Genomic DNA, 26,987 nt, shown 5'->3' on the forward strand with positions numbered 1-26,987 from the left:
TATTAAAAAAAAACCGCATCAAAATCCGTTGCGTAGTTTTACAGATTGAAGCACACATAGGGACAGAGAAAGCGACTTTGTTTTATACTATGTAGTGATATTATACTAATGTTAGTGTCCGGTCCAGCCCCCCCCTAGTACCTGCGCGCACTTGATGCAGGACACGCAGTCGACGCAGGCGCGGCAGCAGTCGGGCGCGTACTCGCACGAGCCGGCGCGGTTGTGATATTATACTAATGTTAGTGTCCGGTCCAGCCCCCTAGTACCTGCGCGCACTTGATGCAGGACACGCAGTCGACGCAGGCGCGGCAGCAGTCGGGCGCGTACTCGCACGAGCCGGCGCGGTTGTGATATTATACTAATGTTAGTGTCCGGTCCAGCCCCTAGTACCTGCGCGCACTTGATGCAGGACACGCAGTCGACGCAGGCGCGGCAGCAGTCGGGCGCGTACTCGCACGAGCCGGCGCGGTTGTGATATTATACTAATGTTAGTGTCCGGTCCAGCCCCCCCCTAGTACCTGCGCGCACTTGATGCAGGACACGCAGTCGACGCAGGCGCGGCAGCAGTCGGGCGCGTACTCGCACGAGCCGGCGCGGTTGTGATATTATACTAATGTTAGTGTCCGGTCCAGCCCCCCCTAGTACCTGCGCGCACTTGATGCAGGACACGCAGTCGACGCAGGCGCGGCAGCAGTCGGGCGCGTACTCGCACGAGCCGGCGCGGTTGTGATATTATACTAATGTTAGTGTCCGGTCCAGCCCCCCCCTAGTACCTGCGCGCACTTGATGCAGGACACGCAGTCGACGCAGGCGCGGCAGCAGTCGGGCGCGTACTCGCACGAGCCGGCGCGGTTGTGATATTATACTAATGTTAGTGTCCGGTCCAGCCCCCCTAGTACCTGCGCGCACTTGATGCAGGACACGCAGTCGACGCAGGCGCGGCAGCAGTCGGGCGCGTACTCGCACGAGCCGGCGCGGTTGTGATATTATACTAATGTTAGTGTCCGGTCCAGCCCCCCCCTAGTACCTGCGCGCACTTGATGCAGGACACGCAGTCGACGCAGGCGCGGCAGCAGTCGGGCGCGTACTCGCACGAGCCGGCGCGGTTGTGATATTATACTAATGTTAGTGTCCGGTCCAGCCCCCCCCTAGTACCTGCGCGCACTTGATGCAGGACACGCAGTCGACGCAGGCGCGGCAGCAGTCGGGCGCGTACTCGCACGAGCCGGCGCGGTTGTGATATTATACTAATGTTAGTGTCCGGTCCAGCCCCCCCTAGTACCTGCGCGCACTTGATGCAGGACACGCAGTCGACGCAGGCGCGGCAGCAGTCGGGCGCGTACTCGCACGAGCCGGCGCGGTTGTGATATTATACTAATGTTAGTGTCCGGTCCAGCCCCCTAGTACCTGCGCGCACTTGATGCAGGACACGCAGTCGACGCAGGCGCGGCAGCAGTCGGGCGCGTACTCGCACGAGCCGGCGCGGTTGTGATATTATACTAATGTTAGTGTCCGGTCCAGCCCCCCCTAGTACCTGCGCGCACTTGATGCAGGACACGCAGTCGACGCAGGCGCGGCAGCAGTCGGGCGCGTACTCGCACGAGCCGGCGCGGTTGTGATATTATACTAATGTTAGTGTCCGGTCCAGCCCCTAGTACCTGCGCGCACTTGATGCAGGACACGCAGTCGACGCAGGCGCGGCAGCAGTCGGGCGCGTACTCGCACGAGCCGGCGCGGTTGTGATATTATACTAATGTTAGTGTCCGGTCCAGCCCCCCTAGTACCTGCGCGCACTTGATGCAGGACACGCAGTCGACGCAGGCGCGGCAGCAGTCGGGCGCGTACTCGCACGAGCCGGCGCGGTTGTGATATTATACTAATGTTAGTGTCCGGTCCAGCCCCCCTAGTACCTGCGCGCACTTGATGCAGGACACGCAGTCGACGCAGGCGCGGCAGCAGTCGGGCGCGTACTCGCACGAGCCGGCGCGGTTGTGATATTATACTAATGTTAGTGTCCGGTCCAGCCCCTAGTACCTGCGCGCACTTGATGCAGGACACGCAGTCGACGCAGGCGCGGCAGCAGTCGGGCGCGTACTCGCACGAGCCGGCGCGGTTGTGATATTATACTAATGTTAGTGTCCGGTCCAGCCCCCCCTAGTACCTGCGCGCACTTGATGCAGGACACGCAGTCGACGCAGGCGCGGCAGCAGTCGGGCGCGTACTCGCACGAGCCGGCGCGGTTGTGATATTATACTAATGTTAGTGTCCGGTCCAGCCCCTAGTACCTGCGCGCACTTGATGCAGGACACGCAGTCGACGCAGGCGCGGCAGCAGTCGGGCGCGTACTCGCACGAGCCGGCGCGGTTGTGATATTATACTAATGTTAGTGTCCGGTCCAGCCCCCTAGTACCTGCGCGCACTTGATGCAGGACACGCAGTCGACGCAGGCGCGGCAGCAGTCGGGCGCGTACTCGCACGAGCCGGCGCGGTTGTGATATTATACTAATGTTAGTGTCCGGTCCAGCCCCTAGTACCTGCGCGCACTTGATGCAGGACACGCAGTCGACGCAGGCGCGGCAGCAGTCGGGCGCGTACTCGCACGAGCCGGCGCGGTTGTGATATTATACTAATGTTAGTGTCCGGTCCAGCCCCCCCTAGTACCTGCGCGCACTTGATGCAGGACACGCAGTCGACGCAGGCGCGGCAGCAGTCGGGCGCGTACTCGCACGAGCCGGCGCGGTTGTGATATTATACTAATGTTAGTGTCCGGTCCAGCCCCTAGTACCTGCGCGCACTTGATGCAGGACACGCAGTCGACGCAGGCGCGGCAGCAGTCGGGCGCGTACTCGCACGAGCCGGCGCGGTTGTGATATTATACTAATGTTAGTGTCCGGTCCAGCCCCTAGTACCTGCGCGCACTTGATGCAGGACACGCAGTCGACGCAGGCGCGGCAGCAGTCGGGCGCGTACTCGCACGAGCCGGCGCGGTTGTGATATTATACTAATGTTAGTGTCCGGTCCAGCCCCTAGTACCTGCGCGCACTTGATGCAGGACACGCAGTCGACGCAGGCGCGGCAGCAGTCGGGCGCGTACTCGCACGAGCCGGCGCGGTTGTGATATTATACTAATGTTAGTGTCCGGTCCAGCCCCTAGTACCTGCGCGCACTTGATGCAGGACACGCAGTCGACGCAGGCGCGGCAGCAGTCGGGCGCGTACTCGCACGAGCCGGCGCGGTTGTGATATTATACTAATGTTAGTGTCCGGTCCAGCCCCTAGTACCTGCGCGCACTTGATGCAGGACACGCAGTCGACGCAGGCGCGGCAGCAGTCGGGCGCGTACTCGCACGAGCCGGCGCGGTTGTGATATTATACTAATGTTAGTGTCCGGTCCAGCCCCTAGTACCTGCGCGCACTTGATGCAGGACACGCAGTCGACGCAGGCGCGGCAGCAGTCGGGCGCGTACTCGCACGAGCCGGCGCGGTTGTGATATTATACTAATGTTAGTGTCCGGTCCAGCCCCCTAGTACCTGCGCGCACTTGATGCAGGACACGCAGTCGACGCAGGCGCGGCAGCAGTCGGGCGCGTACTCGCACGAGCCGGCGCGGTTGTGATATTATACTAATGTTAGTGTCCGGTCCAGCCCCCCCCTAGTACCTGCGCGCACTTGATGCAGGACACGCAGTCGACGCAGGCGCGGCAGCAGTCGGGCGCGTACTCGCACGAGCCGGCGCGGTTGTGATATTATACTAATGTTAGTGTCCGGTCCAGCCCCCCCTAGTACCTGCGCGCACTTGATGCAGGACACGCAGTCGACGCAGGCGCGGCAGCAGTCGGGCGCGTACTCGCACGAGCCGGCGCGGTTGTGATATTATACTAATGTTAGTGTCCGGTCCAGCCCCCTAGTACCTGCGCGCACTTGATGCAGGACACGCAGTCGACGCAGGCGCGGCAGCAGTCGGGCGCGTACTCGCACGAGCCGGCGCGGTTGTGATATTATACTAATGTTAGTGTCCGGTCCAGCCCCTAGTACCTGCGCGCACTTGATGCAGGACACGCAGTCGACGCAGGCGCGGCAGCAGTCGGGCGCGTACTCGCACGAGCCGGCGCGGTTGTGATATTATACTAATGTTAGTGTCCGGTCCAGCCCCTAGTACCTGCGCGCACTTGATGCAGGACACGCAGTCGACGCAGGCGCGGCAGCAGTCGGGCGCGTACTCGCACGAGCCGGCGCGGTTGTGATATTATACTAATGTTAGTGTCCGGTCCAGCCCCCTAGTACCTGCGCGCACTTGATGCAGGACACGCAGTCGACGCAGGCGCGGCAGCAGTCGGGCGCGTACTCGCACGAGCCGGCGCGGTTGTGATATTATACTAATGTTAGTGTCCGGTCCAGCCCCTAGTACCTGCGCGCACTTGATGCAGGACACGCAGTCGACGCAGGCGCGGCAGCAGTCGGGCGCGTACTCGCACGAGCCGGCGCGGTTGTGATATTATACTAATGTTAGTGTCCGGTCCAGCCCCCTAGTACCTGCGCGCACTTGATGCAGGACACGCAGTCGACGCAGGCGCGGCAGCAGTCGGGCGCGTACTCGCACGAGCCGGCGCGGTTGTGATATTATACTAATGTTAGTGTCCGGTCCAGCCCCTAGTACCTGCGCGCACTTGATGCAGGACACGCAGTCGACGCAGGCGCGGCAGCAGTCGGGCGCGTACTCGCACGAGCCGGCGCGGTTGTGATATTATACTAATGTTAGTGTCCGGTCCAGCCCCCCCCTAGTACCTGCGCGCACTTGATGCAGGACACGCAGTCGACGCAGGCGCGGCAGCAGTCGGGCGCGTACTCGCACGAGCCGGCGCGGTTGTGATATTATACTAATGTTAGTGTCCGGTCCAGCCCCCTAGTACCTGCGCGCACTTGATGCAGGACACGCAGTCGACGCAGGCGCGGCAGCAGTCGGGCGCGTACTCGCACGAGCCGGCGCGGTTGTGATATTATACTAATGTTAGTGTCCGGTCCAGCCCCCTAGTACCTTCGCGCGCACTTGATGCAGGACACGCAGTCGACGCAGGCGCGGCAGCAGTCGGGCGCGTACTCGCACGAGCCGGCGCGGTTGTGATATTATACTAATGTTAGTGTCCGGTCCAGCCCCTAGTACCTGCGCGCACTTGATGCAGGACACGCAGTCGACGCAGGCGCGGCAGCAGTCGGGCGCGTACTCGCACGAGCCGGCGCGGTTGTGATATTATACTAATGTTAGTGTCCGGTCCAGCCCCCCCCTAGTACCTGCGCGCACTTGATGCAGGACACGCAGTCGACGCAGGCGCGGCAGCAGTCGGGCGCGTACTCGCACGAGCCGGCGCGGTTGGCGCTCTCCAGGTACCACTCGTGACAGTGCCTGTTGAGTTAAACATTATTATTGTAATTGATTACTATAACTGTGGAACACTACGTCTCTACCACTGAGGAATTTTGAGAATGTACGTAAGGTCTTTGCAAGGAATGGTGGTCATTGGTGGTAGGTCTCTCATATGTGAGAGTCCGCCTGGGTAGGTACCACTGCAATGTCTATTTCGACCGCCAAGCAGCAGTGTGTAGTCACTAGTTTGAAGGACATTGTAGCCAGTGTAACTGCTGAATATAATAAGACATCTCATGTCTCAGGATGGCGAGCGCAGTGGGATACCGAACAATTGTAACTCAAGGTGTTACTGTTTCTACTGTTTATGGGCGGTCGTATCGTTTACCATCAGGCGAACAAGCTCGCCTCGACATTCAAAGTAATAAAAAAAGTTTTTGAAGTCTTCCTACTCTTTGGCATGATGAGTAACACTATGCAAATAACTTATGGGGTTCTATACTATATGGACATTGTTTAGACTATATGGAATTTGCATATTTTCTGGCATTTTTTTCATGTCTATTATTGGAATCGAATATATATTTCATTTCAATAAATTATGATTTTTTACTAAAATGAAATATATTGTTATTTTTTTATTACTTTTCTTTTAATGAATAATTAATACATGGCATTATTTTACTATTGTCTTAAGAGCCTATTCAATCTTGAATGATTATTTCCATTTTTACATAACGGCAATGCTCCCCGAAGCATGTATAGTAAAAGGAAACGGGTTGCTTTTGCTGCTTAGACAGAGTATTTTAAAGTTGCATACATTTAAAACACTGAGGTACAAAGGGCAAACGGGTGTCGCGGGTTGGCAAAATGGCGGCCCGCTTTCGACTGACTGCCTACGTGACGTGTGGCCGTGGTCTTTATTCGTTCATATTCTGGTACTGGTTGTATTGTTAACGTTATTGTATGAATGTAAGTAGTGTTATTATCGTAAATATTCAATGTATGTATACTGTTATCGTGCAATCTATACTATTATATAAAGCTGAAGAGTTTGTTTGTTTGTTTGTTTGTTTGTTTGTTTGAACGCGCTAAGCTCAGGAACTACCGGTCCAAATCGAAAAATTCTTTTGCGTTGGATAGCCCTTTGTTCGTGGAGTGCTATAGGCTATATATCATCACGCTATACCCAATAGGAGCGGAGCAGTAATGGCTCATCTTAGGAAATACCGGTCAAAACTGAAAAATTCTTTTGCGTTGGATAGCCCTTTGTTCGTGGAGTGCTATAGGCTATATATCATCACGCTATACCCAATAGGAGCGGAGCAGTAATGGCTAATCTCAGGAAATACCGGTCAAAACTGAAAAATTCTTTTGCGTTGGATAGCCCTTTGTTCGTGAAGTGCTATAGGCTATATATCATCACGCTATACCCAATAGGAGCGGAGCAATAATGAAACATGTTGCAAAAACGGAGAAAATTATTAGTTTTGAGAGCTTCCGTTGCCTGCGCTGCGTAAACGGTTAAAGTTATGCAACAATGATGTATGACGGGATTGTTCCTCTTAAAAAATTCTAAAAATATATTATAAAACAAAGTCCCCTGCTGCATCTGTCTGGCTGAACGTGTTAAACTCAAAAACTACCCAACGTATTAAGATGAAATTTGATATGGAGATAGTTTGAGACCCTGGGAAGAACATAGGCTCCCGGGAAACTACTACTTTTATAACGGAAAACTTTAGCCTGAAAAACTTTATAACGCGGGCGGAGCCGCGGGCAAAAGCTAGTCTTTCTTATAATTTTTCTTCTTCTTGCTCTGAAACCCTTAAATGTTGTATACTCCTGTAAAGGCATTTCATACTGTAAAAATTCCTATATATTTAAATATCGTTATATTGTATTGTGACATGTCGTTGGTGTAACTAGTAAATAAATAAATAAATAAAATAAATATTGTCGGATAATAAACATACCTGCATTTGAGCCGTCCCTGGAAGGTTTCGATGGTTTTCTTCCCTGGCAGTGGCGGAGGCGCGGTGTACGTGGACTTCTTTAGCGACCCTGCAAGTTATACATTATGATTAAGAACTAAGTAAAATTATAAACGTGAGTTTCTGGAGATTTTTGGGGTGTATTTGAGATGAAAGCAGTGGTTGCGGAACAGATTTAGATAAATATTTACACACAGATAGGCTATGCTTTTTATATTGATCATATAAAGGCTACTTTTTTCTATAAAAGTACATGGTGCAACTTTAGTTCTGAGAAAGAATCTACGGACTAATATAGTAGTAGCTTTTGCTCGTGGATTTAACGTGAAAAATTACGTTAGTAATAAAATAATGAAGTAATCAAACATTTAACCCTATATATTCATTTGTGGCAACTGTGTGCCGAAGAATGGTATTATCACCTGAGTCCCTTTTGAGTAGCGGTGGCTTGGTGTTGGGCGTGGACTTCTCCGAGCTAATGACGCCTTGACCCTGCGGGTATGTGTACTCGTGCACCTGCAATAAAGATAATAATAATAATATCAGCCCTGTATTATATAACGTCCCACTGTTGGGCGCGGGCCTCCTCTACTACAGGGCCCTTATTCTCTATCCCGCACGTTATTTTAACAGCGCGTAACAAGCACGGAACACAACGCGTCATGTTTAGGACTATAGAAATTTGGCTTACAGAATACCATTCCACGCACATTTCTCGAAGATAACATGACACGGCCGCGTTACGCGTTTACACTATCATACAGAATAAGGGCCCTGAGAGGGATATAAGTAGTTTATATTATTTCGTTGTCTATTTAAGATGTATAAAAAAATTCAGAGAAACATAAAAGCTAAAGTTAGTAATCTGAATTGTACTCCAAAACTTGTGCCCAATCATGATTATTGTAACTATGATATGTAAAATTAAAAATAAATATTATGGTTACATTCAACTAACTACCTGAATTAAATCTTTCTAAGTTTCATATTTCCTCCCTAATTAATTTTGTGTTTTTACGCTCATTATAAACTTTGCTGAATTGCTATTCATGATGTCAATTTGCTTATGTGTTTGCTAAATCATGGAACACGTTAATATTATTAGCTTTGCAGTTAGAATAGTCAGTGATTTTGGGTCCTTTTTTTATTTCGTTTTAACAAGGCAGGTGTGTCGTTCGCCTGATGGTAAGCGATACGACCGCCCAACAGTATCAATATTTCTTTCCTTTATCCGTAAGTATTCTAATGATATTGGGTTTTCAGTCCAATATCTGGAGTCTGGAGTGTCTGGCGATGGGATCGTCCCATCACATCATTGGTCGGAATACACATAACAAAAGTTTGTGTACAGGTAGCGTAGGGATGTGAGCGTGCACGTGTGTATTTACATACATACATAACATCACGCATTTTATCCCCGAAGGGGTATGCAGAGGCGCCACTATGGCACCCACTTTTCGCCAAGTATGTTCCGTCCCATGATGTGATAGGGGGCGAGCCTATCGCCATATCGGGCACAAATTCCAGACTCCGGGCTGATACTGAGCAGAAAAACCCAAATATCATAAATAGTGTGTATTTATGTGTGCTTGTACACGTGTGTTTATGCATTCGTGTACGTGTTTGAGTGTGTGCGTTTGCATGTGTATAATAGTGTGTGCGTGAGGGTGTGTGTTTGTGTATGTGTGCGTGTACGTATGTTTGTGCGTTCGGGTACATGTTTGTGTGTATGCATGCGTGTGTTTGTGTGTGTGTGCGGATACTCACGGCGGATAGTTGTACGTAGTGGCACCTCTCGTTGTCGTCCTCGGTGCTGGTCTTCTCGTCGTACTGCACTTCGTACTGCTTCATCGACTCTGCAACGGATATTTATTGACGTGTGAGTATTTTTGCGGATATATTTTTGTAACCAAAATTTTAATTGAAGATGGCGGATTGTACTTTGGAGTTTTAAAGTGATTATGAATATACTAAATATCCGATAATACGGCAACATTCGGATATACAAGAAATGCCTATGCTATGCCCAAGAAATGTTGACTATATTTGCCCACTAAGCTACAGCAAATCCGTTATGGTTCGGATATGGCAGAAATCCGAAAATATCCGAAAAATATTCCCGTTGTATTACCGTGTCCGTTGAGCGGGTGTGCGGGCAGCGTGATGGGCGCGAGGATGGGAGTCTGCAGGTCGCGCCGACCCTCCTCGCGGGAGCCCCCCGACGGCAGGTTCAGGCACTGCACAACAAACACAACTGGCGACTGGCGACTGGCGACTAGCGACCACTACTACTAAGCTACTAAACTAATAAGTTATGCATGGAAAACACGTCAAATGGTAAACTATACACAGAGGAAATTTCACATGGAGAAAGTTATATGATTCTTAATGGTAACTCAAAGAAACGAAACTTTGAACGAATGAGTCATGAGGGAAAGTATTTCATAGTTTCAGGATATTACATATATACAAACATTATGATTTTTTTTACATGAACTATTACATAAACAGGCTTTGTGTGACAAAAATACATTGCAGTGATTGTTACCTCGAAGATGTTTTGTTCCTCGTCGTCCTCTTTGGGCGCTGGGTTGTGTTTTTTGTACGCGTGAAGTGATGGCCATGCCCCACCCAGACCTGAACACAAATGTATCAATGTATTTATTTAGGGTTGACAGAGGTCTAGTTGGATTGCTATTGAGGGAAGTAGACAATTAATATTTCCAACTCCTCCTTATCTTTCTATTTGATTAATTTCGTTGCGGGATAATGAGAAATTAGTTTTCCCTGAGACTCGGCGAGCTTCACTGCTCGGTGTCATAAAATGCGTGTCACTGATGATCCTGACTTACAGGAGTTGTAATGGTGGGTGTCAGGGCGGGAAAGTCTCTAGAGGTCTAGTTGGACGTATTGGGAAAAAGGGTAATTTATTAAAGTCTGTTGAAAAATATCCGAATCTGCCAGCCTGTTTGACAGTATTTGATTAGTGTTTTATTTAAGTTTTATAGAAAAATATCCGAAACCAAACTGGCGTGGCGAAAGGGATCCCGACATAACTTATAGGTGGTTATACTAATGATAATTAAAATTTCACATAAATTACAAAAGGGAAGCCGGCAAGAATCAGGCTTTATATACAGGTTAGACTTATAGCCTTTTCACTCTAGTGGTATTAATATTAATACGACTACCTGTAAGGTTTTGAGTTTAAGTAACCACAAGTATCATCAGAGTTGACTTGTCAACACTTTCTAGAGATCATACACCAGGGACTAGACAAGATGGCTTTCTACAACCGTTAATGGTGATAAAAAAAAAGTCACAGAAGATCGCTGGATGCGGGCCGCTGTCAATAGGTCGACCTGGACATCTTTGTGGGAGGCCCATGTCCAGCAGTGGACATATTTCGGCTGATATGTTTGATCGACAAGTGTATTACTAGGATATGTCACTCTTAGATCAGTAAAGCAGAGAACTGTGACGAAAATGGTACCCACTTTTGGTGCCTTAAAAAATTGATTTATTTTAATATGTTTAACTCACCGTGGAGAAATCCAGTATACGGTAGGGGAGGCAAAAGAAAACACATTAGATAAATTAGTTCACAGGGTACTTTTACACATTCCATATAATAAAATAAATTGTACTTCAATAGTATTTGTAGTACATTGGTATATACCGAACATTTTCGAATATCGATATATATGTACTACGTAAATTTGGCGTACCGAACATTCATTGTGTTCAACTGAATTGAACTGCAATCCATTCAAATTGATTTAAGCATGATGTCAATATTGATGCTTTTGGTTGTGTACGTAGTAGCGCTCATAATATAAAAACGCGAGACTAAGTGCAAACCTGGATGTGAATAAAAAATATTAGTCAAATAAGGACAATTATTTGTTGTACAAGGGAATAAATAGGTTATAACAGTGACGTTTTGGTTGCCATTTTAGTTCAGATTTTGAACAAATAGTTTATATGGACGTTTGAGTCTATAGAATATACGTCAATGCTTTCGATCTTATATGTGAACCACAATACTTTTTAAGCGAGTACCAAGTGACCCCACTGTATCTGATGGTAAGTGGTGTGGGGTCCAGACTGACGACTAATTAGAGATGATTACCCCTTGCCAGTCTACACAATTATGCCGGTTTGAAACTGGATATACAGGCTGATCCCAGAACGCGACTCACTTGAGCCACTATGGAAGTTTTTTTGTATACGGTCGCTATGGGCTGATAGTCTACCTCCAGTTTGACATCGCATTTTAAATATCGTTAGCTCATTATTACAAGGATCTGTTTTATATATTTTTATGTACAAATTAAGTTATATACAAGATCTTTTGTCATTTCCTTACTAAATGAAACCACATACTTATCTTGAACACTACAATAAGTTATTCAAACCGTAGATGTAAAATAAAATAGTGTAAGTTTGGAACAAAATAAATATCAAAAGTGATTTTAATCTTGCACGTTACTGCCACTACTTTAAGAAAATTCGTCGCAGCGGCAACATCACACATTAATTTAGAAACACACTTACAAACACGACATATTCGCACTTACAAAATGATAAAAAAATCAATCAAAATCTAAAATCATCCTTATAAGAGAGCCAGCGATATGTCGAACAACGATGGAAGATGAATGTATCATTCGCTAGACTAATTGCATTTACACGAGCTACATAATTAGTATATGATGTATAAAGTTGCTAGAGTACTAAAACACACACACTCTCGCCTTTTATTCCGGAAGGGGTAAGCAGAAGCACAACTGGTGTGCCTACTTTTCGACGTGCGTATTCCCATGATGTAAGGAGTCTATTGCCATATTGGGCACGAATTTTAGACTCCGGGCTGATACTAAATAGAAAAGCTTAATAGCACTTTGCCCGAACCGGGGGTTTAACCCAAGACGTCAGCAGTACAGTCACTGTAATACAACTACGCCACTCTACTTCTACTTGATATAGCTGTTATTATATCATAGACACGCCCCACGTCTTTCTCTAACCGCCTACCTACAATATCCTTATTCTTCCATTTTTTATTAGAAATTTGGTCCTTCAACCCAGATATAACTAACAATGCATGGATACCATTGGTATTGTAAATGTAATTTGTAATTACTTTCTGTCAGGTGATCCCTTGCTCCTTGGTTTTTTTAGAATAGAAAAATCTTACTTCCAGTTGCCAATTAATATAATTATTACGTCAGCTATATTATTAAGATAGATAGCGTGGAAGCCGAGGCTCGGATCCGATCTCTTACCGCGCGTCGTCCCCAAAAAGTGGTGTGGCGTGTCTTTATTAATGAAATAACTTATATGAGTTGAATATTAGAGATTAACAGGAATAATTTTGTGTAACACATTGTAACTGCTGTTATAGTAATCACTAGCGACCCGCCCCGGCTTTGCACGGCTGCAATGCTGATACTAAATACACTACAGAAAAACTGTGAACGTTGTATATAAAAACATAGCGGCCCGCTCTGGCTTCGCACGGGTATAACATAACAAAATAACAGTATTTCTCCACTATTTAATGGATGTTATTATACATATAAACCTTCCTCTTGAATCACTCTCTCTATAAAAAAAAACCGCATCAGAATCCGTTGCGTAGTTTTAAAGATTTAAGCACACATAGGGACAGAGAAAGCGACTTTGTTTTATACTATGTAGTGATTACTACCTAACGCATAATATGATGTTAGTTTTAGCTTAACTTTGAGATTAAATTTTATATATTGTAATGATGTTATAACACATTGTATTGTAATTTTGCACGTCATTTGACTAAATATGGTAAAACACTATTTTATAAAACACGCCACCTAATAATGTACCCATATTTGCAAAATAAATAGATTGATATTTCTCAGTTGTTCATTGCCATGTTGAAGCAATCCTATAGCCCCGTCTTCCAATAGCTCCTTACCCTATTCCCACAGCAGCTTACCGTCTAACAGCTCCTCGATGGCAGTCCGGACTCCCTTGTCGAAGGCCCTCGCGTCTGCAGCCGTCTGGAAGGTCAGCCCGAACCGCTTCTCGTCAGTCACCCAGTGGTGGAACGTGGGCATCACCTTGTTGTACTGGAAGTCTTTCTTCACCGTGCATTCTAACACCACCTGGAAAGATGGTATATGTTTTTAAGTACAGTTTTGCGGAATTTTTAACTGTGAAATAAATCTATTATAATTTTCTCTCGAAGAAATTGGAGGCCTTCATGGCCAGGGGGAGAGGGGCTAAAGTATTTAAGTGCATATTCTGTCAATATGTGCACAATGGCATGCATTGTGTTTTTATAATCGTTTATATTAAGTTTAGTTTATATTAACTTTAACTTGTAACTGTTTTTGTCCGGGTTGAAGGACCAAAAAATTCTAATATGGCTGACTAAATAATTATATTGTATGTACAGTTGGAAGCAAGATTTTTGCAAGCAAGTGGGTCATCTGAAAAAAGTAATTACCTATAAACATATTCAATACTAATTGTATCAATGCGTTGTCAGATATATCTGGGTTGAAGGACCAAATTACTAATAAGCTGAAAAACTAAGGATATTTTAGGTAGGTTTTCAATTCAAGACATGCAATCCGCTACCCTGATGGTGATAATGACGTCATTAACCTTATGCATGGGCGTGCACAGAAAGACATTTGCCACAAGAATAGCCACGTTGGCGTCATGAGCGAAGTGCGGGAGCTTAGCTTACCAGGTCTACCCATCAGAGGCACTGCATAAGCTTCAACAAACCATGGTTCAAGTTTAAGGATAGGCAAGGTTCGTGGCAAAAAAAAAGCGACGATAGCCTAGTTGGGTGTGGAACGGACTGCCGAGACGAATGTCCGCAGGTTCAAATCCCAAGGGCACACACCTCTGAGTTTTCTAAAATCATGTGTGTATTCTTTGTGAAGTTATCGTTCGCTTTAACGGTGAAGGAAAACATCGTGAGGAAACCTGCACATCTGAGAACTTCTCTATAGAAATTTCGAAGGTGTGTGAAGTCTACTAATCCGCACTAGGCCAGCTCGGTGGACTAAGGCCTAATCCCTCTCAGTAGTAGAGGAGGCCCGTGCACAGCAGTGGGCAAGTATATAATACAGGGCTGATATTATTTTATTATTATTATAAGGTTCGTGGTACATACCATATTATCGCTGATCCGTTTGCCGTGTATGTAGTATTCGTGCGTGGGCGTCGACACGATCGCGGAGGTGGATGTCGTGTCGCTATTACTATCCCCACCTGCTAACAGAAGAGGATAAGTCTTTATTTAAGGGTTTTGGTATAGATGTATATAATTTTGCAAGTGTTAGAGTGTGGTTTGACTGCCTCGGTGGCGTAGTTGTATTGCATGTCCGGTACAATAGCGCTCTGAGGTCCTGGGTTCGAATCCCGGGTCGGGCAAAGTGATATTTGGGTTTTTCTGCTCAGTATCAGCCCGGAGTCTGGAATTTTTGCCCGATATGGCGATAGACTCGCCCCCTGTCACATCACGGGACGGAACATACTTGGCGAAAAGTGGGTGCCCTAGTTGCGCCTCTGCATACCCCTTCGGGGATAATTGCGTGATGTTATGTAGAGTGTGGTTTTTGTTTGTTATTTAAAGGTATAGTTAGAAACTATTTGTAACTAAATTATGATTGCAAGAATGTTTTCTAGCATCGTGTTTTATAGTGATATGGAATTTTCCACGTATTTGACAACGTAAGCAACAGCAAAAATGTTATCTATATATTTAATTAGAATTAGTGGGTACAGTCAGCCACATAATTACCTGAACAAATACAAAATTTTAAATCGCGTTTTACCTTTTGTGTCCATATCAACAATGGTATTTTTCAATAAAATAACCTTCCAATTTTTATCTTTATTTTAGATAAAGAAAAAATAATATTTCATCTGAAGTTAACTACTTTTGTGGCTGACTGTACATTAGTAAGCATTTTTATACATATCCTGTTATAAACAATAACGTTTATTAATTGCAATAGTTATACACAAAGCAACCGGAATCACACTAGCTGATCAACATGAATCAAGAACAATTCAGAATAAAATAATCAAATAGTAACTATTTTAAACAATGCTTTTGTTTATCAATTATATTATGAAATACAATGATTATTGCAGAATGTATGTATTTATTTTTCTTCGTTCCTTTAATATAATAGATTCTATTTTGGATACTTTGACGTAATTCCATTGTAATGTTATCTACATTGATCGTCCATATTTAATTATTTATAATATTATATTTTCCCAGCGTATGTAATGTATTATTTTATTCTTAGTTCCGCGTCCTGCGATCGAAGTACCGTAATAATACTATTAATGCAAAATGAACCGTAAACTTACCTAACATAACATTTCTTTTATTACGATCGCTTATGTCTGGACTACCATCTAAGCTTCGAAATTCAAAATTTTTTAATGAGAGATAAAGAGTCATGTGTTTTGAATTTCGAACTTAGGGCGGTAGTCGAGACGTAGTTTGAACTTTGAATCAAATCAAAACCCATGACTATCATTCCAAGTTCAAACTACGTCTCGACAACCTAAGTTCGAAATTCAAAACACATGACTCTCCGTCTCTCATTCCAAGTTCAAAACGAGTTGACACTATTACCCCAATCGGGGTTCTAAATTCAAAACCCATGACTTCCGAGTTCAAAACCCATGACTTCCAAGTTCAAAACCTAACTCACCGGATATCCTGTGCGTGTGTGGCGCGGGCCGCTTGCCGACCATGACGTCGGCCAGGCCGCCGCCGCCCAGCGCCACCCACCCGCCCGTGCCCTCGTCGCGGCACATCACCTGCGCTCGCACACGCACCAGATAGGCACTGGAGACAAGTAGAACGGTACATTATAGTAGACAATAACAACCGCTATAACTAGGTAATAATAAGCGGTTGCCTAGTTGGTTGTGGAACGGACTGCGGAGACGAATGTCTGCAGGTTCAAATCCCAAAGGCACACCTCTGACTTTTCTAAAAAATTATGTGCATTCTTTGTGAACTTATCGCTTGCTTAACGGGAAAGGAAAACATCGTGAGGAGCTGCATACCTAAGAAGTTCTCTACAGGAATTTTCGAGGGTGTGTGAAGTCTACCAATCCGCACTAGGCCAGCGTGGTGCACTAAGACCTAATTCCTCTCAGTAGTAGAGGTCCGTGCCGAGCAGTGAGGCAGTATAGTATAGGGCTGATATTATTATTATATACACCTTGAGTTTTCCTAACTTGGACTTACATTATAGCTATAAGTTATAATATTTTAATTATTGTAATCGTAGTGTTGTCTTTTTTTCTCGCTGGAAAATATGCGTTTTAATCAAGTCTGCTGGAAAACTTAACAAAAAATATCTCTTGAATTTTCAAGAGAGGAACTTGTTGTCTTTGCACTTGTACGAAGAATAAAACGTGACATTTATTTAATATTAAATTAGCGCATAATATAATGGCTGTAAATGTGCCAACCAATAGTGCGTAGTCACTTGTGTTCCGGTTTAAAGGACATTGTAGCCAGTGTAACTACTGGACATAAGACTTAACATCTCATGTCTCCGGATGGCGAGCGCATTGAAATACCAAACAATACTTCTTAATTCAAGGTGTTGGTGTATCTGCTGTTTATGGGCGTATCGCTTACTATCAGGTAAACGGCAAGCTCGTCTCGTCATTCAAAGAAAGAAAAAAATCTAGGTAAAGCCTGAGACCCGGTAAAGGACAAAGTTGACTGACCTACTTACCCATCCCGGGATGGACGTCAGCAGTGGGTCTGATCCGTATTGACGTAGGTCAATACCGGGTGAAACTGCAGTTTTTATAGTGAAAATCGGTTGTAACGATATTGAAGGGATCTCACCTAGACGCTATATCCAATAGTTATGACCGGTTTCTTTTTAATATCACGTTTTTTTCCTTTGTAATCACCAAGATATGTCATGGGACCTATTCTATGTAATAAAGACTTATATGTAATTGATTGCCATTTAACGGCCAGACCCCAAGCTAATACTAAGCAGAAAACCTCAATACCACATTGCCCCATCAGGGATCGAACCCTATACCTCAGCGCGTCGTACCGCGATACAACTAAAAAAGCCAGGCCTAAATCAAAAACCAGGTAAAAATCCATGACTTAACCTAAATATTTTTTATAACTTAAGCCAGAGACCATATTCTCTTTTCGAGGTCATTTTAACAGTGCGTAACAAAAGCGTAACACACCGCGTCGCATTTAAGACAATAGATATTGGCCTGGGCCCTTATTCTGTATGATAGTGTAAACGCGTAACGCGGCCGTGTCATGTTATCTTCGAGAAATGGGTGTGGAATGGTATTCTGTAAGCCAAATTTCTATAGTACTAAACATGATGCGTTGTGTTACGTGCTTGTTACGCACTGTTAAAATAACGTGCGGGATAGAGAATAAGGCCCCTGTACGCCAATATCTATTGAGAGACCATATTCTCTATGCCACACGTTATTTTTACAGTGCGTAACAAGCTCTTAACGCATCGCGTCACGTTCAATACAATAAAAATTGGCATACAGAATACCATTCCACACAAATTTCACGAAGATAACATGACACGGCGGCGTTACGCGTTTGCAGTGTCATAGAGAATAAGGCCCCAGAATACCATTACACGCTAACTTAACTAAGATAACGAAACACGGCCGCGTTAAGAGTTTACACCGTCATACAGAATAAGGGCCCAACAATACAATGATGGACCACTTATCACATTAAAGGACGGAATACACATAGCGAAAAGTGACACAAATTGCCTCAACCTACCTTTTCTTTTATTTTTTTATATTCCTGTGAATGACAAGACGAGCTTGCCGTTCGCATGATGGTAAGCGATACGACCGCCCATAAACAGCAACACCTTTAAATACAAAGTATTGTTTGGTATTCCACCGCGCTCGCCATCCTAAGACATGAGATGTTAAGTCTTATGTCCAGTAGTTACCCTGGCTACAATGTCCTTCAAGAACACAAGTGACTGCACACTGCTGCTTGGCGGCAGAAATAGACATTACGGTGACTACCTAGGCGGACTCTCACATATAAGAGACCTACCAATAAAAAGTGGTTTAAGTGTGAACGTATTTGGAAGTACTTATGCATTATAATGCAGAGCTTTCTAGTTTAAACGATTTTGTTCAATATTTTAACCCATAGGTAGCAGATGTGATGTCAGTGGAACCATTGCTTACGAAGCATACTTCCGTCAGTAGTAGAGGGTGATATTTAACTCGGGCAACTTGTTTCTTAAACTTTCGCGAGACATTATCCAGAGCAAAGGTTATAAGTTCATTAGGTATGGTATACTTCTCGACAATTTTGCAGATTCAATACTTTGCGTAGGGTCTGTCGATATTTAAACGGTCCTTATTGAAATGAACTGCATTTAAGTCAATAAGGATCGAAGTGCTTATCGCCATGGGAATATACACTAAACAAGCGATGTATATTCGACAATCCCTACGCAAAGCATTGCATGTGCAAAATGCAATTTTGCAGATTCAATACTTTACGTAGGGACCGTCGTTATACTGGAAGATTATAGCCTACAATGGTTATTGAAGCCATCTATTATAAGAATATAGTTTTTGGACCCTTGGAAGGTTAAATTTGTTACAATGGTTTTTGAATTTTATTTTTCGTTATATTTTTTTAATCCTTATTTAAACCGCAAAACGTATCTACGTAATGCAACAGCCAAGCAATTTTAACCGACTTAAAAAAGAGGTTTTTAATTTGACGTACATTATTTTTGGTATCGCACAACTCAGTCATTTATAAATGGATTTGAATTTTGATACGTGCATGACAAGGCGACTCCTCTGCACCTGATGGTAAGTGAAGTGGGGTCCAATAGAATGTCGACTGACGAGAGATTACCCCTCGACAGTCGACACAATTATGCCGGCCTGTTGGAACCGGATATACTTGACTTGTAACAATATACTTCCAGATTGGCCCTATAGATTGTTCAGTTCAGTAGTTTAGTTGTTTCATACAACTGAATGACGATGACGAACATGGTCAAGCAAATGTTATTGTTTATGGCATTTGTGTCAACACTGAATAACGAAGCACTGCTCGTTTCTGGAATCACACGTCTTTTATTCCCAAATGGGTAGGCAGAGGCTAGAACACCCATTTAGTAAGTATTACCCATAATACTAAGTGTATTCCGTCCCATGATGCCTTGACAAGCCAGTCGTCATGGAGCGGCAATTTATACACCAAATTTTCGCTGTGATATTCCGTCCCATGATGCGATAAGGGCTTACGCCATATTCGTCACAAATTCCACTCAGAACTCTACTTAATAGTTCATATTGCATTAATTCGATAACGAATGTGAACTATGCAGTTATTTGTCAATCAAAGCCGTGTACCAGTACAACTATCTAAGGGGTTCCTCAGTAGCGTAGCTTGCCAAAGAGACCCTATATCTATATTTGTTGGGGGCACTTCAGGCCAGTGCGAACTTTAGAGCTGCTAAGTTTAATGTAGGTAGGGGCCAAGAGGGACCCCAAAGCCCCCTGTATCACTGATACCGCTGATACGACGGTAGCTACGCCCCTGAGTTTCCAATTAAATTAATATTACTAAAATCGTAATATTAGAATTCAGCGAATGCTTCAAGAGCTCAACTATCGTGTTTTTAGCTTTATCACTTGTAATGTCAAGTAAAGAATATTATGACGTGATTCAAAATCGAAATATAAATACGGGTGATAATTGAATGGACATAAAAATAGAGTCAACGGGCGATAATCGAATACACATCAATTTAGCTTAATTGGGAAAAACAATGTACCTTCCAGTGAGGTTTAGCCAAGGTCCACAAATTGTGTTAATAATCACAGCAAGGCAGTGCAAATTTTGAAGCTTGCAGGACTTGGAGCAAATCACATTTGTAGGAGCCATTGAAATACTGCTGAAAATACCTTTTGTATTATATAAATATTTCAATTATAATTCAGTAACTGAATCGCATTTGTAGGAGCTATTAAAACATTACTGAAAATACTTTTTGTATTATCTACATTTCAATTATAATTCAATAACCGGTGTAAATTATCTACTGGTGCTCATAGCTGATGTAGATGTGATAACATCCAACCCTTGTGAAAGGCAAATGGTACAATACCGTAAATATATGGGATAAAATCAAAATTTCTATAGTTATAATAGATAAGTAATGTTTAATTTTCATTATTCTCATGAATTATTTTGAGTTATTAGTGTAACTATGTTTCCTTATTTGTTAAAAGGATTTTTATTTTTGTATAATTTTAATTTAACATTATTTCATGGTAAAATTCTTTCTAACCTTCATAAGATAGATATATCATGTTATTTGTCATGTAAAAAAAGAAACTAATTTTAATAATTGACTGGCTAATCAACATTATTTTTTTTAAAAAATGACTTAGTTTTGGTTGGCTACAAACTCCAAGAGAAAATAAATTAAATTGTTAATATAGTTTTATTTTGGGGAAACAAACCCAACATTATTGCTTCATAGCCTCTGTTTTATACTTTGCCATTCATGTCTCAATCTTATTATTAAGGTTCATTAGAATCAAAATACTTAAACTGAGAAATCGGTTAATAAATAAACAAGCAATCATAAAATTGATTGAAGACGGCAAGTAATCAAATTAAATTTATACTTAGCTGCACTAAAAACTCAATTTGTTAAAGTATTGTTATTTTTTTGTAATCATTACTAAATATAATTCAATAATTTATGTATTTATTAGTTTATGCAGTCTGTACATTTATTGCTTTCTGTATTGTAATCATAAGTGTATAACAGAATTAATTGACAGTGTTTCCTCTTTAATTAGTCTTTGCTTTATTCTAATTGCTTAATGTATATAACTATTTAGAACATAAAAATAATTTTCGAAATTCAAAATTCAAGTTAATTGAAATTTTGACTATCTAAACTGAATGGGTCTCTACCAAGACCTTGTATGGATTATATGTATATTTTTTAAATATTCCACTGCCCAGTGTCTAATGACATTATGCCTAAATAAAAAACAATTATCTCTATTGTAACTGACCAGTAGCAATTAAAATTAATTATACATTATGGTATGATTATAATTTTAAATTCATGTCCACTAAACTGTTGTTTCAATGCAGCTGTCGCTACTACAATCATTAATCAAGCAACTTAACAATGGGTTAATTAATAATTATGTAGATGTCTCATTGTCACAAAGTGTTGACCATATAAGACCAACATTTATTTTCTGACACCATAATGTCAAAGGAAAACGTACGAACAGCTTTGCGCGAAAACATAACTGCGAAGCTAAAATCGCATAACAATTCATTGAAACAGCTCGCTTGAATTGAACCAGCTCCAAATGACCCCGAAAGGAGTCGCCTACTTTATTGTGAATGAACGGCGACTCATTGATTATAGCTATACACAGGACACAGGGTTCACCCGAGGGCGGCGGTCGTATCCATCTACGCTATGTGTGACGATCCCACACCCATGTATGTCTACTATCCCACTAATTATGAACTCAGAGGGAATGCAGGGCCCTACAAAACATCGTAAATCCCATTAAAAATTCCGCGAGCTGTGGAAAATGGCCGGGGTAAGGCCCTACCTAGCCCGAACAGGGCGAACCATAAAACACGATAAACTGAGTAACAAGGACTCCACTTACTTTTCAGATGCCTCGGTCATGATTCGACACGTCGAATATTCTAATTTCTACTCGCCACTTCACAGATTTCACCATTTTTATGACATAAATACATCAGATTCACTTACGAACCGTTCTTATTTCGGCCCTTTGTTGGGCCTCAATGCGCGTGCGTCAATAAAACAGTCCGGGCGGGTTTCAATGAAAACGGCGTGCCAGCGCGACAGGTGGCGCAGTTGTCGCGCACAACTACTTATTCGACACGTGATTGGCCTGTTCGCCCGTCTAGGATGTAACGACCAATCACAGAGCTTCGCACTAGACGGGTACCAATACTGTTACTTTAGTGGAAAGAAAAAAAATATCGCGCGAAATTTAAGATACTGTACAGCACCGGTTGAATTTTCACAGAGCGCGCACAGTTTTCTTGACTTAGAGAATGCTAGTTTTCACCTCAAGAAAATACGTCGTACCACAAAACAATTTTTCTCGATATTTTATCGCGAATGCGGTGAAACGTAATGTTGCAGAACCAGCAGCGGAAATAGGTCACGCCGGCCTCGAGGGTTCGACTGTTACTGAATGGAACGGGGCTCGCAATGGGCCCATCCCCGTTCATGCACCGACCCATTGAAAAATAAATAGGTCAAATCATTGCAACGTGCCCTAGATGCAGCCAGCTCAGCCATTCACAAGGCGGAGCCTGCACGGGCCCCCCGTCTATTTATAGCTGCTCTATATTTGGTCGGTCATTCGCAGCAGACGTAAATGCAAGCCTCCGTAAAGTAGGTTACCTGATTTTCTTTGTTAATAGGCGTTTCGGTGACGTAGTTTTGCTGTGTGACGTCATACGTGATTTTTCGCAATGGCGGGAGGGCGGTTAATTTTTTTAAAATTCAATTTTTAAATTTATTGGAATTTTTAACCTTGGATTATTATGAGGCAATTTGTGCATTATTTATCGAAATTCAATAAGTTATTACGCTTTTTACATGAAATAATTTATTAATAAATTTAATAAAGAAATATATTTCCTTTGTTACCTATATGCCTACTTCGTTACTAATTATTTGTTAGAGTTTACTAAACGGTTTATAGAAGGCTTTATTATATAGATTCCTTTGTCTATCAATGGTTCCTTCTAACTTTGACTGCATATTAGGGGAGGTATTCTTTTAATTCGTAACCTATATGGAGTGCAGTTACAGTTGCAGATGAAGTTAGCTTTTGGAGTAAAGGTGGACATCGTCCCTTCCATTAAAAACAGTCTATAAGTTTCCAATATTTAAGCATTTAGGCATTTTATTTGAGATTTTTGGCCTGGCGTTAAATAGTTTTGTATGGATTTTAAAGCAATTCCTTTGTATCTATTGCACCTTGACCTACCACTGTATAAATATCAATTGATTTTCATACCTACTTTGATGTTATATGTAATCCACTTTGATGAATAGATTTAATAATGTTCCTTTACAAATCAAGCAATTACTTATGAGTTAAGTTACTGCAATTTCTTAATAAGTAAATATGATTTATTATTATTGATGGATGATTACTTTTAGTGATGGTTTGAGGATTTGTGAAACTGGTGAGGTCTTGAGTTTAGACTTCCAATGGAACTAAAAGTTTTTTAATTTTTTGTCCATGAAATAAGTAAATGAAACTTGGCCGATATTTAAATTATTGTCTTAGTTATATGCTTTCTTCTTTTGATACCATGATGATGTGGAACCGAGTTTGGTGTATCATTTTTAATACCTGAAATGACCCCATTGCACCTGATGGTAAGTGGAGTGGGGTTCAATAGAATGCCGACTGACGAGAGATGATTACCCCTCGACAGTCGACACAATTATGCCGGCCTGTTGTTATCAGATATACACATACTGATCCTGGAACGCGACATATGTCGGCCTCTATGACGGGTTTCAACACCTTGTGTACGGTGGTCGCTATCCGGGCGGATATTAAATATATCCTACCACTAGCAAACTAAGACCTCATCTCAGTAGTAGTGTAGACCCGTGTCCAGCAGTGGAACAATTGACAAGTCTAATTACTTACTAAGTAAAAGCCACACAACTACCGATGACATCACTCATCAGGAATATCTAGATTGAACAAAATACCGCAATGCGCTCGTCATTCAGATATATCAAGTCTCATATCTTAATTAATGGCTGCAATGTCCTTTCAAATGCTTATTAATACTTTGAGATTGATAAAAATGGAAGAGGTGAAGAAGTGTCAAAGTGCTGTGACAATAGTGTCTACCCACCATAAGATGCAAGCGTTATAGTGAAATTATGTTTATAATTGGAAGAAAATTAAAAAAATTACCTAGCTACATGGATTCGCATAAGATTAATAAACTGATTTATTTATATAACACTAATGAATCAGCTTAAAATAATCTGCTATAACAAGCTATTGCAACGCGTAAAAATGGCAGTTTACGCGATAGCTCGTGTTGACGTCACACTCGACCTGACCTACCTCACAAAGCCGAAATGTATGAAAACTGTGCTATTTTATATATTTAATAGCTCGTACGTATATTTTGAATACCTATAAAGGATATTGTCTTGTAAATATTTACCAAATTACGATTCAGAGCACTTACATTCTATGTATTGAAAGGGATACCACTTTGTCTGATTGTATGTGGAGGTGTTAATGGGAGATATTTATTGCAGTCGACATAATTATGCCGGCATTTTTGGAACTGGATATAGACAGGCTGATCCTTAATGTACCACGTGGGCTTGTAGTTTTGCCTTCATAGATCTTGATAGTTGTTGACAAAATATTATCAGATAGTATTTTATTCAGGTAATAAAATTTAATTTTTAGGGCTGGCGGTTTCGTCTGCATGTTGTACTTTTTCCGGATTAAGCCTTAAGGAATATTTTTCGGTTTAAAAAATAGTCTCTGTCTCAATTTAAGACCTAGTCTGTTATGTGTGCTAAGTTTCATTTAAATACGTCCGGCAATCGGTGTTTACTTGTAACAAATATCCAAATAATGCAAACTGTCGCATAACGCATTTATCTTCGTAGGAAGTGGCTCATAGTGATTGTAGTCAGCCATGTAAGTGTGTTGCATTAATTTTAAAAGAAATATTTTTATCTCTTTTTGTCAAACAGTATAAACTACTTATATACTTAGTATATTTTCCTAAATAAAAAAAATATTGTTGGTATGGAAAGAAAAATATAGACGCTATAAAGTTTTCGATTAGTTCTGCAACTTTTGCGGTAAACCGTACCTATAAAGTACTAAATAAATCATCTCTACATATTTTTATAGTAATATAGAAAAATCGGGTTGCACTAGATTAATGAACAACCCCTATTTGCAATATAACTCGAGGTTACCAAACGACTGATGCAAAACAAGACGTAGTCGAATAAGTTCGTATTGCATTGAAAATGTAAATGTAACGCTCGCGGAAGTCATGAATAGGAGATGCGCGCGCCATCTAGAGTGCGCGGGAATGTAGGCCGTTGACCCGCGTCGACATTCGCTTCCCTACCCAACCCCCGCATGCATTAATGGAATGAAATTCAATGTGATTCGTTAATGAATATTTTAGCTAAAGTTGTATGTATTACCGCCAAAATTTACGTCAAATTATTTTTATTTAACTCAGACATAAAACAATGAAGTTGTATTTGTAGTAATTAACTTTTTATAATTTAGAAGGAATTTTTTTTAGTTAAATTTGCACCTTAAGAATTCTGCCATCTTTTATTTCGCAACATTGCAGCGGGATATTGTTTCTAGGAATCCGTTTTCACGGGGACCGAGGCTCGAGTAAAAACTAGTACCTAATATACTTAGTATACATATTAATTTATATAGAATATTATTTAGGCATTCGGCTTCAAAATTTTGTTGTTGATACACTTATGCCTTTATTTCCGATGTAGGCAGAGGCGCACCCAATGTGTATATGTATCGTGTTCATTATAGGAGAGCCTATTGACATCTAGCACAAGTTTCAGTCTTCGGGGTGACACAACCCATTAACAATGCCGGACCTAGGATTCGAACTGAAGACCTAAGAGCGTTAGTGGAATCGCGCACAGAATACTAGTGAGACAGATCGATTCCGATGATGTGGGTTTTAAATATCTATATATATAAAAATGAATCCCTATTTCCCTGGGTCACGCCATCACGCGTGAACGGCTGGACCGATTTCACTAATTTTTTTTGTTGTGTTTGTTATTGTCAGGAGAAGGTTCTCAATTGAGAAATTCAAAAAATTAGGCGGAACATTAGAAAATATAAGAAACGTTAACGAAAATATTAATTTTGTATAACTGTTAGCGATTGACAGAATGCGCGCTGCAAATTCATATTTAAGACGGGGCAACGTCTGTCGGGTCAGCTAGTCGACATATTATATGTACTAGAATATACGTCAATTGTTTTAAATAATTAATTACTTTAATATTAATACACACAACTAACAAGACATACCACGCATTCATTCGCGAAAGGGTAGACAGTGGTGCAACCAGAGCATTCACTTTCGCCATGAGTGTGTTTTGTCCCATGATGTGATAGAGGCCTTGCTTATGGCTATATCGGCCACGAATTATAGATTCAGAATGACAGCAAAAATCCTAATATTGCTTTGCCCGACCCGGGATTAGTACCCGGGAATTTCAGAGCGGTGCCATTCATATACCTTATGCAATACAACTATGCTATCGAGGCAGTAATGTTGGTCAAATTAATTTAATTTCTAATATCGCTTTCTATTAGTTACAGTGTAGAACTTCGGTTGGGAGATTTTGGGTTGTAATCTCGGGTAGATTATTTTTTTAACCGACTTTAGAAATAGGAGGAGGTTATTATTTCAACGTGTATTTCTTATGTTGTCTTAAC

General features: G+C 42.5%; 1 protein-coding gene across 2 annotated transcripts in view; it reads right to left on the reverse strand.

Annotated features, from left to right (window-relative positions):
• Positions 1 to 22,284, reverse strand: part of LOC115452899 (sprouty-related, EVH1 domain-containing protein 1) — a 30,836-nt gene extending 8,552 nt beyond the window's left edge. Inside the window, exons 1-10 of one of the 2 annotated variants that reach the window (XM_037437715.1) lie at positions 22,110 to 22,284; positions 16,091 to 16,227; positions 14,530 to 14,627; positions 13,336 to 13,504; positions 9,904 to 9,992; positions 9,487 to 9,592; positions 9,123 to 9,211; positions 7,778 to 7,871; positions 7,338 to 7,425; positions 5,289 to 5,400 (exon numbers count right to left, since the gene is read on the reverse strand). In XM_037437715.1, the coding sequence (XP_037293612.1) occupies positions 5,289 to 5,400; positions 7,338 to 7,425; positions 7,778 to 7,871; positions 9,123 to 9,211; positions 9,487 to 9,592; positions 9,904 to 9,992; positions 13,336 to 13,504; positions 14,530 to 14,627; positions 16,091 to 16,227; positions 22,110 to 22,129 (1,002 nt within the window). In that variant the 5' untranslated portion in view covers positions 22,130 to 22,284. Of the gene's footprint in view, positions 1 to 5,288; positions 5,401 to 7,337; positions 7,426 to 7,777; positions 7,872 to 9,122; positions 9,212 to 9,486; positions 9,593 to 9,903; positions 9,993 to 13,335; positions 13,505 to 14,529; positions 14,631 to 16,090; positions 16,228 to 22,109 lie in introns of both variants that reach the window. The other variant, XM_037437712.1, reaches the window with a different exon arrangement.
• Between the last annotated feature and the right edge of the window lie 4,703 nt (positions 22,285 to 26,987).

This window comes from Manduca sexta, chromosome 2, assembly GCF_014839805.1.
Source record: "Manduca sexta isolate Smith_Timp_Sample1 chromosome 2, JHU_Msex_v1.0, whole genome shotgun sequence".
Lineage (NCBI taxonomy): Eukaryota > Metazoa > Arthropoda > Insecta > Lepidoptera > Sphingidae > Manduca > Manduca sexta.